This window comes from Phaethon lepturus, unplaced genomic scaffold (assembly GCF_000687285.1).
Source record: "Phaethon lepturus isolate BGI_N335 unplaced genomic scaffold, ASM68728v1 scaffold34998, whole genome shotgun sequence".
NCBI lineage: Eukaryota > Metazoa > Chordata > Aves > Phaethontiformes > Phaethontidae > Phaethon > Phaethon lepturus.
Genome location: NW_010557515.1, coordinates 16,551 through 30,013, shown reverse-complemented (window position 1 = coordinate 30,013; position 13,463 = coordinate 16,551). Strand labels below are relative to the sequence as shown.

The window sequence follows — 13,463 nt, the reverse complement described above, 5'->3', positions numbered from 1 at the left end:
ACTGTGTAGTTCCCAAGTAATTTCTGAGGACTTTTTAAATATGTTTAACCTGTTTTCCTACTACCACTCCAGTGATAGAACAAATGCATCTGAGTAGACTGAACTGCCAGGTGCGTTTTTAAAAATGTGACTCATTTGTTTCGTTTTATCCTGTGACCTCCTTGAAAAATGTGGATTTCCCCCAGTTGTGTACTGGGTATGACTTCTGTAGTTTCTCAGTTTCTAAAGGTGGTGTTTGTTCTGCAACTTGTGCCAACCTCTGAGTTAGTGATCAATATGCAGAAGTCGCCTGACTGACTTACTTAGAAACAGAATAGTTGATCCTACTTTAATTTTGTCTGTGGATTACTCCAAAATCAAATGAAAAGACTGTGGAAGACACGACAAGCATCTGCTTACTCTTGTTTATTCTGCAGGTAACTACAGACATGTACCAGGTTTTAGCAGCCAACAACTATCAGCTGGAGTACCGAGGGGTCATAAAGGTCAAAGGCAAAGGAGAAATGACCACCTACTTTCTAAATGAAGGGCCTCCAATTAGTTAGCACCAATTGCAGCATTACTCAAAGACAGAATTGCTTTACACGAGGTAGATTGTGAATCGGAGAAGAATCGCTTTTTGGCAGTGAAGCTGAAAACGCAGCGCAGCTGAAACTTCACACGGTGACTCTGGAGCTGGTATCAGCAAACTCTTTGGCCACCCGTCATGAATGGCAATCGAAAGAAACCACCTTGGCATTGTTCCTGTCCGAGAGCTAAGTCAACCAAAGATGTGTACTACAGAGTTCACAGATAAGACATGGATTTGGAATTTTTAAAAAAGGCTGCTACCACAGGATGATATAAGAAGCTATTTAAGTATTTATTGACGCAACACAACATTTACTTGGTTGAAGGAATGTATGATTCACTACAAAGCATTATTTTGGAATGGATTTGCACTCCCATAATGTTTCCATCCCATACTGCCAGCTATTTGAAGTGTACCACTGTGCTTTTATTGGCTGTTTTGAATGGGCTTTCAAAACTGACACCCACTGTTGCAGCACACGAAAAGGCCTTTTAGAAGGGTGTCCGTAATGGTTCAGTGTGAAAAGACATTACAGCCCTGGCCCTCTCTTTTCCCTTCTTCTGTGTGGCTAAATGACTGCTCTTCTGAGTGGGGCTGGCACAGCCGATGAAGGGGAACATCGAGATAACGGAAGATGGCTCTACAACCATATTTATTAAGAAGTCTTCTGTGCTCTTCTTTGGTATATATCAGTTTACATGGGAAAGACTAGATGTAAACAAGAGACACTTTGTGGGGGGAACTCCCCTGAAATTTGTTGTGGGTTTTTTTTGTATTTTTTATTTTGTAATATTGAAAACATGGAGATCTAACAGATATACCAAATTCTATATTTTGTAAATTATATATAAATTAGAAGGCAGGCTGTCCACACCAAGGTGTGGTGGGAGGTGTATATAACCTGTAGACTTTTCTGTAATTTTTTTGTGCATAACACTCTGAACACAGACTTGGCAGTTTTCAGATTATCACTATACAATCAACCAACAGCAAACAGGTGAGTTTCCAGGCTGAATCAGATCATTTTAAAATGAAACTCCAGAAAAACCTACAACCCCAAAGAAGAGGAAAAAACAAAATGCGGTAGTCACACAGCTGTTCCATGCAGCATTCACGCGGAGGGTTGGCGCCTTAACAAATGGAAACAGGACCTTTGAGTTTTAGCTACTGAGACAGATTCAGTTAAACATGCCAAAAAGAGCTCTAAGCAAATCTTCTAACTAACTCTAACAGGAGCTCTAATAAGAAGAGAAAAAAAATAAGCTCCTTTGAACTTTTCTTTTAAAAAAAAATCATTTTTCATAGATGGTCTTAATAGAATCCTGCTGACACGAGAGCTGTCTGATATTGTAACTGCCATTTGACATTACAAGGAACTACGTACTGCAGCATCAAGCTGACTTTCCGGTAGTAGGCACTTATTTAAACTGAGTCACAGATTGCTGATTTTCAGGAATTAGGTGGTCTTCAAAAAAGGTTATGATGGGAAGTGTGTGTATGAGGTGGTCAACTTTACAGTGCCATTGATAATGTGTTGGGCATCTTTATCACTAGTGGGGGGTTTATGAATAGTTCACTGTTACCATTTATGTACCTTTTTTAGCTATTAAAGAAAAATCCCTTGATATTTTATTAAAAAAAGAAAATAATTTTTAAGAAAAAGCTATATTTTTTATATTCTATGAAGGGAAAGTTTTGATATTGAATTTGGCTAGCACTAAAAATTACTCCAATCTTTTGACATTTAATAAAGTTCTTTTCCACTCTTCTCAGGGCAGAATTATTGTAGTACTAACAAACAGCTTAATGATTGCACTGTGGTGGTGGTGGTGGTTTATTTTTTCCTACTCGACAACGAGAATAAGAGAAAATCCATGGGCCTGTCTTAATTAATTTGCTGTACTGCTAAGCATAACCCGAGCATTAAGCCATTTAAACGTGAGCTTAAATGGCATCGCCCCTTTCCTTCTCCCTTCCACTAGGAAACATCTCTGAAAAGTATAGTATATTGACTTCTGTAAAACTGCCAAGTCTGCCCTTGTACTATACTTTTGCTCCTTTACATCTTTCCTGGTTTGCAAAATACTTGAGTTGCATCATGCTGTTCTGCCTCCCCCTTCCATCCCTTTTACCCCCTCACTGAGTTTCATTACCTTCATGCCATACACTCGGTTTTAGGTTTGCTTTCTGCTTTACGAAAGTCTGCAGTCGTCTTAACTTTTGATTCATCTTATGAAGTTGTGTTGTCAATGAGATTTCAAGTCCCCAGTATCTCTAGCTGTGATTGTTGACAGTGTGTCATGATCATTTCAAGGGGTATTCACATGTTCTTTACTCTGATCTTGCAAAAATGGATACAGTTATGATTTCCCATGGAAATTGAAATCTATTTAAGTAATTTAACTATATTAAACACTGTTTCACTGGTAAAGTGTCTCTGTTTTATTTTAGCCACATCCGCCTAGGGAAGAGCAGACCTAAGTTAGTTGTGTAGGAGATGCTGAATCTGCAAACAGAGGCATCCAAGCCTTGACTAGCGCTGACGGATGGCTGTTTGGACCATGCTGGCACTATACCACACCCAGTTACAGAGCCTCACGGGCTTGGCTGCATGGCAACCAGCCCCTGGGTCCCCCTTGTGCACCCACTTGCCTTGAAACGTTAGTCTCAGGATAGCTGACAAAGCCTCCTTGTGGCACTGCGGTTAAACATACCAGTATACCTGAATAACTTAAATTGTTTTGTGTGTGTGTCCTCTTTGAAAAACACACCTGTGTGTATTTTAAAAAGTACATTTCCTTTGCCAAAGCATTCCCCAGGTACCTTGGTACTTGTCCTCTCAGGGACCTCTGGAAGGAGGCAGCCGTGCTTGCCAGTGCAACATTCTCAGTCTTTACAGGTAAAAGTAAATGCTACACGTAACTATACCAATTCACAGAAGCCTGAAGTGTAACTGAGAAAAACCTGCAGCTTTCAACTGGGCGAGAGCCCAGCACCAACAAGCTCAGCAGCAACGCTGGTGCGGCACAGGTGGCACCTGAACAACACGCTCCGCAGGAGACCAGCTAGCCCCTGAGATCTTTTCTTTAAACACAGAATTTCAGACGCAAACCACTATTGCCATCTACTGGAAATGGACTTGTGCTTAGCCAGGCACCATGACCACTGCTGCCGAGCGCTCCCACCGAATCAGACCGACAGAGACACAAAGCCCCCAGCCCCATTCCATCATGGTAGGATGGGAGAGCACATCACAACCTAAAGGCAGCCACTCCTTCCAAAGTAACTGATTGTACACAAACTGTCAAATGCAACTTACAGATAAGCAAAAAAATAATCACCCTCAGCTGCCTGTGTCATCATCCAATCCCCCCACCAGCACAGCAGCCAGTGGTGCAACACCACAAGGCCCAACCACACATGCTGCTGCTGCTGCTCCTCACTATGAGGGTGCCCCTGGAAGGCTCCAGAGGCCTCCCCACCTAACGGCAAACAACTTCTTGCGTGGCGCAGTGCAAGCTCCAACAGGAGCCATGCAACGCCTGTTCTGTGACAGCCAAATCTGGCATGGCTGAACCTTGAGTCCTGCCAAACGCAGGATGAAGCTGTTGCCAGCGACCCTGCCGTGCCGTCAGGACAATGGCTTCAATTCAAAGAATCACAGAATGGCTGGGGTTGGAAGGGACCTTAAAGATCTAGTTCCAACGCCCCTGCCCTGGGCAGGCAATCATTCCTTCCCTATAGCACCTAACACTGAGGTGACAAGAGCCACGAATCTCCTGCTCTCACCACTCGGGTACACTTGGTGCTCTCCTGTCCTTCAAGTGACTGTTGCCATTCAGTCTGTCTGAAACAAAATACAGGCTAATGGACAACCTACGTCTCCTTTTGACTGGCACAGCATCCCAGCAGAACCATGCCTGGGGGACGGGGAGAGAACACTGGAAGAAAGAAAGAGAGCCACAGAGTGCCATCTTGATGCCATGCACCTCCTGCTAGGAAGGAATCTGAACTTGTCATCTACCTGTCTCAGGAGGCTTTGCCTCTGACGAAGAAAGAAATATCATCCAGGAAAACAAAGATTCCATAAATGTTCTAAGGTCTGACCAACTTTTGGATAGCTCTATAAAGTCAGGATAGCAATGGAGGCGTACCAATTGACAAAAGTGCTCCTTAAAGTTCATTAACAAACATTTGATCAATAAAACTGATGAACCACAATTTTGTTCAGTAAAAGAAGCTGGTACAGACACTGTGAGACCATTTGGCCTTACCAAAATAAACAGTACCTGGAATATCTGACCAGCTATGACTGGAACTGCACACACAGCTGGATGCTCCAGGGTTCCTCAGACTCCTGCTGAGAGATCAGCTGGACTCTTGTCAACACAGGGCTGCAACTGCCCTCGAAGCAGACCCCCTAGTGCCACCCTTCTCATCAATTACCTCCAGTCAGGGAAAAACCCCTCCTGTAATACATCCCTTTCTATTAACACCATTCAGAAAGCTGGGATTTTTGCAAGGCCTTAACACATCTCTAGAATGCTATTTATTCTGACAAAAAGCCGATGCAAACACTAAACGTATGCTATTTATTTTGAAAATGTTAATGAGCTGCTTTTTTTCCAACACAAACCATGAATGCAAAAAACAATCATACCATAGTACATACAGTGGAAATGGGGAATGAAAGGCAAGAGACTGAAAGGCAATATCCCTAAACAGATATTCCTCAGTCCTTTGATAAAGAGACTATCAATATATTAAAGAATCCACAGTGAACGTTAAGTAATCACAATGTCTGCAATGGAAACCAGTTTCCATCATCATCTAGTTCTCTGCTAGCTTTGATATAGCTAAATATCAATCCAAGTAACGCATACATACATTCCCTCACAGAAGGCTGCTTTCTTTTCTACACCTCTCTCTCCCCAGATATATTCTTATGTATCTATCTTAAACACACACGTGTATGCGAGTCTTCCATGAAGCAGTGTGAGAAGGAAAAGGGGTCTACACATTTTCCAGGGTCTGAAAAGTTATTTCCTTGCAAAACCTGACGATTCACAAACGAGACAAGTTCTTATCCCCAGCTATTGGCGCAGACATTGAATACAAGAGAGCAGACGACATAAAAAACCTCAGATATTAAAGAAAAATACGCAAGGAAGAATGTGATTAAATCTCTAGAAGCTCAAATAGGGGACTCGGAGGTACTCAACCAGCATTAAATATACATTGTGGAAGTCAGTCAAACTTCTGTCCATCCCTTCCTGAGGGCGAATGTACACAGTGACATGTAAACAGTGACACCTTATTCAAAGAAAAAGATGGTACTGTGGGTGTTGCATGGACCCATTTCAACCTTAACATGGGCTTACTTTATCAATACAGCATGAAGTGGGCTCTGCTTCTACTAAGTCCCACAGAAAAATCAAGGAACTATGAATGGCTTTATGCAGTTCAAACTAAAATAAAGCATGTTGTTCAAGAGAGTAGTCATCTTTTGTAAGCTCATCTTCATAAGTCTAATGACTCAAGTATCTGGTAAAATCAGCAGGGAAGCACCTACTATTCTCTGAATGCTGAGTTTGCATAAACAAAGGGGAAATCCTGGGAATTTTCAGTATATTTTTGCCTCCAACTTGGCCTGGTGTATCATGTTTCTCATCTCACACAAAATTTCAGTAAGTTCTAATATAGTCAAATGAAAGTAGTATGTTCAGAAGCCACGTTTTTAGCACCTGGTAATATCAGGTAATGAAGAATAGTCATGCTCATTAACTTTTCATTGTGAAATGGGGGTTTTATCAGTGCCGTAAAAACAAGCAAACAAAACCCCAATTGTCTTCTATTACACTGACAGTTGCATTTGTTCATTTTACCTGCTAATCAGCAATTAGTTTAATGCCAGCATAACTGGAATGGAACAACGGCGCCAGATGCTATGACAAAGGAAGTTTTCATTCCTTAAAAATGCATCTTTAGAAATAGCAGGAAGGGAAGGTGTCTCAGAGAAAACAAGATTCTCTGCCAACATATAAACTGAAGAAGTGATGCAACAGAAAATTCTTCATGTGCACAACAGCTGGAGCTAAAAACTAAGCAGTACTTCAGGTACTTATAATAGCTTCCCTGCCTATCAATGGAGGTGAAGTGAAACGATAGGTATAAGGACTCTTCTAGGCTTTAAAAGTAAGATAAAACCTATTTTGGTATTTCAAACAGGAATAGCTATATTTTTCAATCATTGACTTAAAATCATAAAGGACTGCTTTTCACCTTTTCTGCTGTCCAGAGTTCAGAAAGGTGCACACCGAATGCTAATACAAGCAAACTTCCCAGCACTAAACAAAGGCTGTTTGCTGTTCTTCTGGATTTTTAAAATATTCGTGGTGTAAACATTTCCTAAAATTCTTTCAAGTTTCAATCCAGTCCTCTTCTTCATCTTTTCCCCATCTTCTGGATTCCCAAAACAAAAGCAGACCATGTTCATGAATGCATTCTTCTTCTCTGTCTCAAAGTGGGGAGGGAAGAGAATTAACTGCAAAGCACATCACCTGCAACACCAGTCTCTGGGGCTGCACAGCAAGGAATCTTCAAGGTCTTGATCTCAGACATCAGTCCGAGACGTGTTATGAAGAACATAATACATATTGCTCCTGTTCACTTTGGATTACAATTTCATTCTCTAATTCTTCTTGGCTGTATTATGCACAATTTTCTTAACTAATACCACCTATTTAAAAAGAAAAGAAAATACCTATCTACCTCCTTTCTTCTTGGTCATAATCTGACACTAAGTAACTTACTGAAACATGTAACCTGCTGCTATGACGTGCCCAAAGAAATCTGCCTTGGAGCAACACTTCATAGCACAGTAAAGCTCTGCCAATCCCCAAATCCAACAACACAAGTAGCATGGCAACCTCCCTGCCATTAAAGCTTGCTCTTGTCTTTCTTCCTCTCCCCCACTCCTCCAGCATTTCAGTGAACCCTTATATTATTACAGGTCACATATAAAAATCTATCTATATCTATTTGTACATTATGAAACATCACAAATAACTGTCATATGATTGTAAAAAAACCCCAGTGTAACTGACGGTGGTACTATATGGTTACTATTCCATTTTCTATGCATTTGGGGTTTGAAGTACCAACTTGAGTATACAATGGCTCGCTCAAACACAAGCTAGAGCAAGTAGTTTCTATCCCAGCACAGAAACACCCAACCATAAAACCAGAACAAACAAAATCCCTGGTCTTTTCTTGTTTAAACTAATCAGACTTATTTATTATTTTCCTGTCACCAGCTGTTTATCTCAGGTTTGAGCTAATTATTCGTCCATTTCTAGAAGTATATAAAAAGAAGAACAATAGTCCAACAAGTACAAGTCACTCCTTTTACTCACCAATCCATCTCCTTTCAAGCTTTCCAGAGTTCAATCAAAGGAAGCGTGCAAAAATCCTGGGTTATGTGGCAGAACTTTTTGAATAATTACTAAAAAGAAACCCTGTCCACATAGATCACTTTCAAAGGATAATTAAAAGGAAATCATAAACAAAAAAAAATGTTAAAGTATTTATAGCACTAGACAGAGGGCCACAGGTGCCATAAAGCTGATCCCCAGAAACAGAGTTTCCAGGTTACATTTTAATTTAAAAAAATTCACATATATGTCAATGTGAAACAAAATATTCCAAAATTTAGTGTCGTACATATTCCAAATCTAGGTTGCCAATATGCAATAGCATTACTATTATTATTTATTTAGCTTGTCCCCTACTGCCTCACAAAGGCAAAACTGATTTTGGAAGTGAAGAGCTTGCATGATATACCGAACACATACTCTGTAGACTCCTTCCATTAACATACTTTCCAATGAAGCTTTTTTATGCCACCAGTCAAATTCCCCAAACTTGGTGTCCCTACATACATTTCACTGCAAAGATATGACCCATTTTCCTCCTCTAGTCCCATATTGTTGCATGTCATTCTACTAAAAAAAAAAAAAAAAAATTAACCATCAGGTGAAAAATGTCCACAGGCATCCTACATTGCTTTATTTAAAAAAAAAAAAAAAAAAAAAAAAAGCAAAGCCCCATCCAGACAGCTTCTTCTTTTGGAGAACAGCTTTACATTCCTGAGAGTGAATAACTGTTGGAACAAGACTGCCTCTAAATGTTCCAGGACTTATCAGACATTGTAGTCAGGGGACTTCCCCTGTGGTTGTCGCAGTCGAATTTGTAAGGTACAAAATGCTCCCACAGTCACATGAAAGAAGAGCTGCCACAGGTTGCGCAGTTCATACAGATACATGTTACACAGGCAAATTAACCCAAAAGTCAGGAAGGATTTGGCATTCCTCCAGCCCGTGTAGTATACAAACAGGTAACACTGTCAGGAAATAAAAGAGAAATTGGATTACTGCACGGAAAATAACTGCCAATGAAGAAACACCATCTGGTCACTGAGAAATTACAAACGCAAAACAAGTAAAAGTCTAAATCAAAGATGTAAGAAAAGTATCAATTTAGTGGTCATGGAAGGGTGAAAAGTACCTAACCTCAATACACAAGTTACATTTTGCTTCTGTTAAACCCTCTTTGAGAACAATTCTCTATAATGATTGATTACAACCCACAATAATGAGTGGCCCACCACAAAGGAAAGAGGACATTCCTGGCAATCTCTGGTCAAAATGCACTCTGTTCCACCCCAGCAATGGAGAAGGAACAAAAGCCAGCGTTAAGTCTTCTTCAGGCAAAGCAATGGGAAGGACAGGGAAAATACCAGGGCCCTGCAGCTGGGAACACTCAGCACGAGGCAATCCGCAGATACCAACCCGGAGTCCTGCTAGGGTTATCGCAGAGGATTAACTGGTAGATGCAGAGAGGCCACAAACATCCGCTGCCCTTCTTCAGCTGCTGCCACGTGGATCACATTTGGAGAGAAATACCAACAACTCTACTGTAATTCTACCACGTTTTAAGGGTCAGTTCCTGTGCACTGTGGTGTAACACAGCATGTCAGGACTGCCCACAATTCCCTGGGTCTGCATTCTTCCTACTGCAGCTGGATATCTGTTCAAGTCTCTCACCTCAGTTTTCATCTCTAAAAGGACATAGGTTTTACGTAGACATTATTTTTATTTCTACCACTGTTCAAACTATTTCCTTGACTTCTAAAAAAAAAGAAAAATTGTTTGTTCCCCCTCTGGTTTCTAGCCATTTCAGTCTGCTGAAGAAAGGTTTTGAAGCTCTGCTTCAAGGTAGATAACAACATCACTTGGGCTTACTGTGTATTCCAAATCTGTTCCCAGTGGATATATAACCATGCTCACACATCCATCATCAGATTATTTGTCATATCTGTTCTTGGGCATTTGGCAATCAGGCAGAGAAACTCTGCTTAAATTTTTTTCATATTCATGTTCCTCAAAAAAAAGGACAAAGCATTGTACATTTGCAACTGAACAATGCGATTTATTGAGGTAACTTTATATCCTATTTGAAACTCAACCACTTTTTCACAAAGCATGCATTTCCACTGTAAGTATGACTGAGATTAACAAAACTACGTACAATTTCTGGATATCTAAATATCTTCAGAGATGAGAGTACTGACAGTACCAGTAAGATTTGTATGTCCTCCAAAGTAAAGTAAAACTAGAGATAAGAAATCCGCATGTTTCAGAATCTAGATGGGATTCCTCTGAACCTGCTTGGCCATTTTGAGCAGAGCAAGTACAACCTACTTGTGCCGACAGTTTTACAAATCGCATGTAAAAGAGCAATTAGTTGGTACCAGTATCTCAGCAATAAGAATTCAGTAATTTCCTAGCATCATTGCTTCCACTGACAACATATGAAGAAGTGTAACTGCTTCCAAGATTAAAATAAGAGTCAGGATACGCTTCATCAAAATGATTAATAAATATGAAGGGTTTAAAAAACAAAAATACTATAGAATTTTAAAAATATTACTGCAACATGATGTTGAATGATTGTGAATTTTACTGAAGATCTGTTTTAAATGAATTCTGAGGCTTATTTTTTCATTAGTCTAGGTTTGAGATACTAGAAGATTTGCCACTTACAAAACTGAGCACAAGTCAAAAGGCCAAAACACTGTGGTTTTAACACCTTACTATAGCAAGTGCTGGTACAAAATTCCTGAGGGTTTTTTTTTCTTCTATTAAAAGGGAAATGTTAGCATGGCAATTACTGAACATGCTTTTATGTAAGGCTCCTCTGTGCTACTTCAGAGAAGAGTTTGATTTTTGATTTTTTTTTTTTAATAAATGTTAAGAAATGACTGAAGGTTCAGCTGCTGACACTTTGCACTTTCGGTAAAACTGAGACAGTTGTTACTTTTGTACATTTTCTTCTTCAGAAGAGACAAGAAACCATGGAGGAACACTAGACACGTCAGGAAGCCTAAAACATCATATTCCATGTTAAGTCCCATTTTTTGCCTGCACACCTAGGTTACAAGCATTTTTTTGGAAACCATAAAGCAAAACACACTGCTATGTTGTTATTAACTAAACAAGACAATACAGCAGTATGGACGCCTTGTGGGTGAATGATAATGAAATGCAATGCGCTGCCATGCAACATATGGAATTAATCTCCCGAACTCCTAAGCGTGGCAAAAGAACATCAGAACATGCCAGAGAACTGACAGCCCTCTTAGTTCTGAAAACTGACCAGTTACATACTGTAGGAATGACACCAGAAGGTGTGGAACAAAAGTCTCAACAGATACGTTTTGAATATTAAGAAAAAGCCTACATTCCAAGCCGCATGGATTCTTTCTTTAAAAGAGCTCTGTTTAAGTCAGACAGTGGGGGAAAGATATATGTCCTTATGTCTCAATGCATAGACATGAATACTGTATAAAGAATAAGGTTTCTGATTTGGGAGAGGAGGGAAGAATTATTTTTCACACAAAAAAAGAACGGAGGAGCTCTACCTTATCTGATCTGGAACAGATTAACAAATTAACAAATGTGAAGAATTATTTAAGGCTGAAGCTGATGAAAAGTCAACAAGTGTTGAAGAACATAAATTGTACTGTGACATTTTGCTAGAGATTCGTTATAGAGAATGGAGATCATGGGTAACCTGGACAAAAGGCTGACTGATAGAAAGGCTGATATAAAAGGAAAATCCTGAGACATTATTTTATTTTATGGTCTGACACTGTACTAAATATTGGCACACGGAAACAAGTAGAAACTGCATACTCCACGAATGCAAGAGATTAAAAGTCAAAAGAATTACAATCACAGCAATTGAGCATGACAGACATTATAGTCATAGCTAAACGCAACAGCAGTGTCGCTAAATGACAAATGCCAATGGGCACCAGAACACCTTGCTACAAATTATATAGGAGAGTCAAACTCAGATGCAGAAATGGAAAACCTACAGACATGAAATGCAATGTGAAATATCAGACAGGAGTAGGAAAACATAGTGGAAAGTGGATGAAAGCTTTGAAAAGGAAGGAGATGCACAGTAACGTACAAAGTAAGGAAATTCTGGGGTGTAGTACCTAGGCATTACCATATTTACTTTAAATCTTTCCAAGGAAAGCAGCAGTAAGGCATTTGTTCAGATAGTTAAGTTTACTTGAACTATGAAACTACTACTTTAAGGAAATGATATAACCTCCACTGCTTGTGACTTTAGAGATAAACTGTAAGCTCTAGACAGAAAAGTACAGTGAATCTCAACTGGAAAAAAATGCCAGCAAACAGCAGCTCTCTGTATCAATCTACTGTATTATGGTTTATGATTAATGAAATAAAACAGAGCAGAAATTATTTTTATAATCGCCCTATTCAAGCATCTGTGACATTTAAGAAAACGTGATGACATTTATGCATGACTGGGTTATGTTTCTAAACTCTAGTGAATTACGCAAGCAGAAGAACACACCTGGTACAAACAGGCTGCTGTTCCAAGAAAAAATGCAATAACATAGCTGAAATCTTCACCTTCGTTCTGTGAAAATACAACAAAAAGACATGTTTTACAATGTTTCAGTAAAATACCAGATATCCACAGTATGAAAGTTATTAATTATTGTATGTTAAGATAGTCTCTCACATAGAGATCTAGAATAATCCCTATATTACACTAAACCAAAAGAGTTAGTAATAATCATTGCTTACTTATAAGTTTGGAAAAAAACACTGTGATTTGGAACAACCGACAACTAACGCTGAGATTTTCAAAAGCCTTAAAGGAAGTCCAGCTCTAACACTGGATACTTACCTTCTCCAGATGCCTTTGAAAATTCAAGTCTAAACAGTGTAACTATATTTAATATCAACTTAGTAGAACTGTGCCTTCCTCCAGCTTCACAAAATGGAAACAAGATAAAAGGAAAAGAGAGAAACTGGCCACCAGGGTGTGGTAAAATTCTACATTGAGAATAACGCAGGCAGCTCTGCGTTCATGGCAGTGAGAACAAACAGACGCACCTGAATTTATCAGAGAGAGTGTACTGGAAAATTAAGTTTTCTTGAAGATGGAAAAATTTGCTTGAAGTGATAGATCTTTCTACAATGTGTTTAAAAACCAAAACAAACCAAAATTCCGTCTAACTTGCTCAGATGGGTTCTTATAGTTTCTATATAGCTGAACAGAATGAATTTACACACTCAGGGATTATTCTAACTGCATTTCAAACAAACATCTGTGACAATCAAAAACTCTCCTGGGAAAACAATGGGTACTCAGCTAAATGTTCTTCTTTGAAAGCGACTATCACTTTGAGAAGAAGGTGGTCCATTCGGAACTGCAACTTGTTTCTGCTTAGAGTATGTTCAGTGTGAAGCATTTCCATCTACCGGGTTGACCAGGGACATTTGTA

The 13,463-nt window shown here is 39.5% G+C and overlaps 2 protein-coding genes across 3 annotated transcripts in view; one reads left to right on the top strand and one right to left on the bottom strand.

The window, feature by feature from the left end:
- Nucleotides 1–1,341, top strand: part of ADCY5 (adenylate cyclase 5) — a 59,337-nt gene extending 57,996 nt beyond the window's left edge. The window contains exon 17 of the mRNA XM_010292782.1: nt 417–1,341. Coding sequence (XP_010291084.1) covers nt 417–545 — 129 coding nt within the window. The 3' untranslated portion in view covers nt 546–1,341. The remainder of the gene's footprint in view (nt 1–416) is intronic.
- A 7,280-nt stretch (nt 1,342–8,621) lies between these two features.
- Nucleotides 8,622–13,463, bottom strand: part of SEC22A (SEC22 vesicle trafficking protein homolog A (S. cerevisiae)) — an 18,433-nt gene continuing 13,591 nt past the window's right edge. For both annotated transcript variants that reach the window (XM_010292781.1, XM_010292780.1), the window contains exons 6-7: nt 12,524–12,589; nt 8,622–8,972 (exon numbers count right to left, since the gene is read on the bottom strand). In XM_010292781.1, coding sequence (XP_010291083.1) covers nt 8,772–8,972; nt 12,524–12,589 — 267 coding nt within the window. In that variant the 3' untranslated portion in view covers nt 8,622–8,771. The remainder of the gene's footprint in view (nt 8,973–12,523; nt 12,590–13,463) is intronic.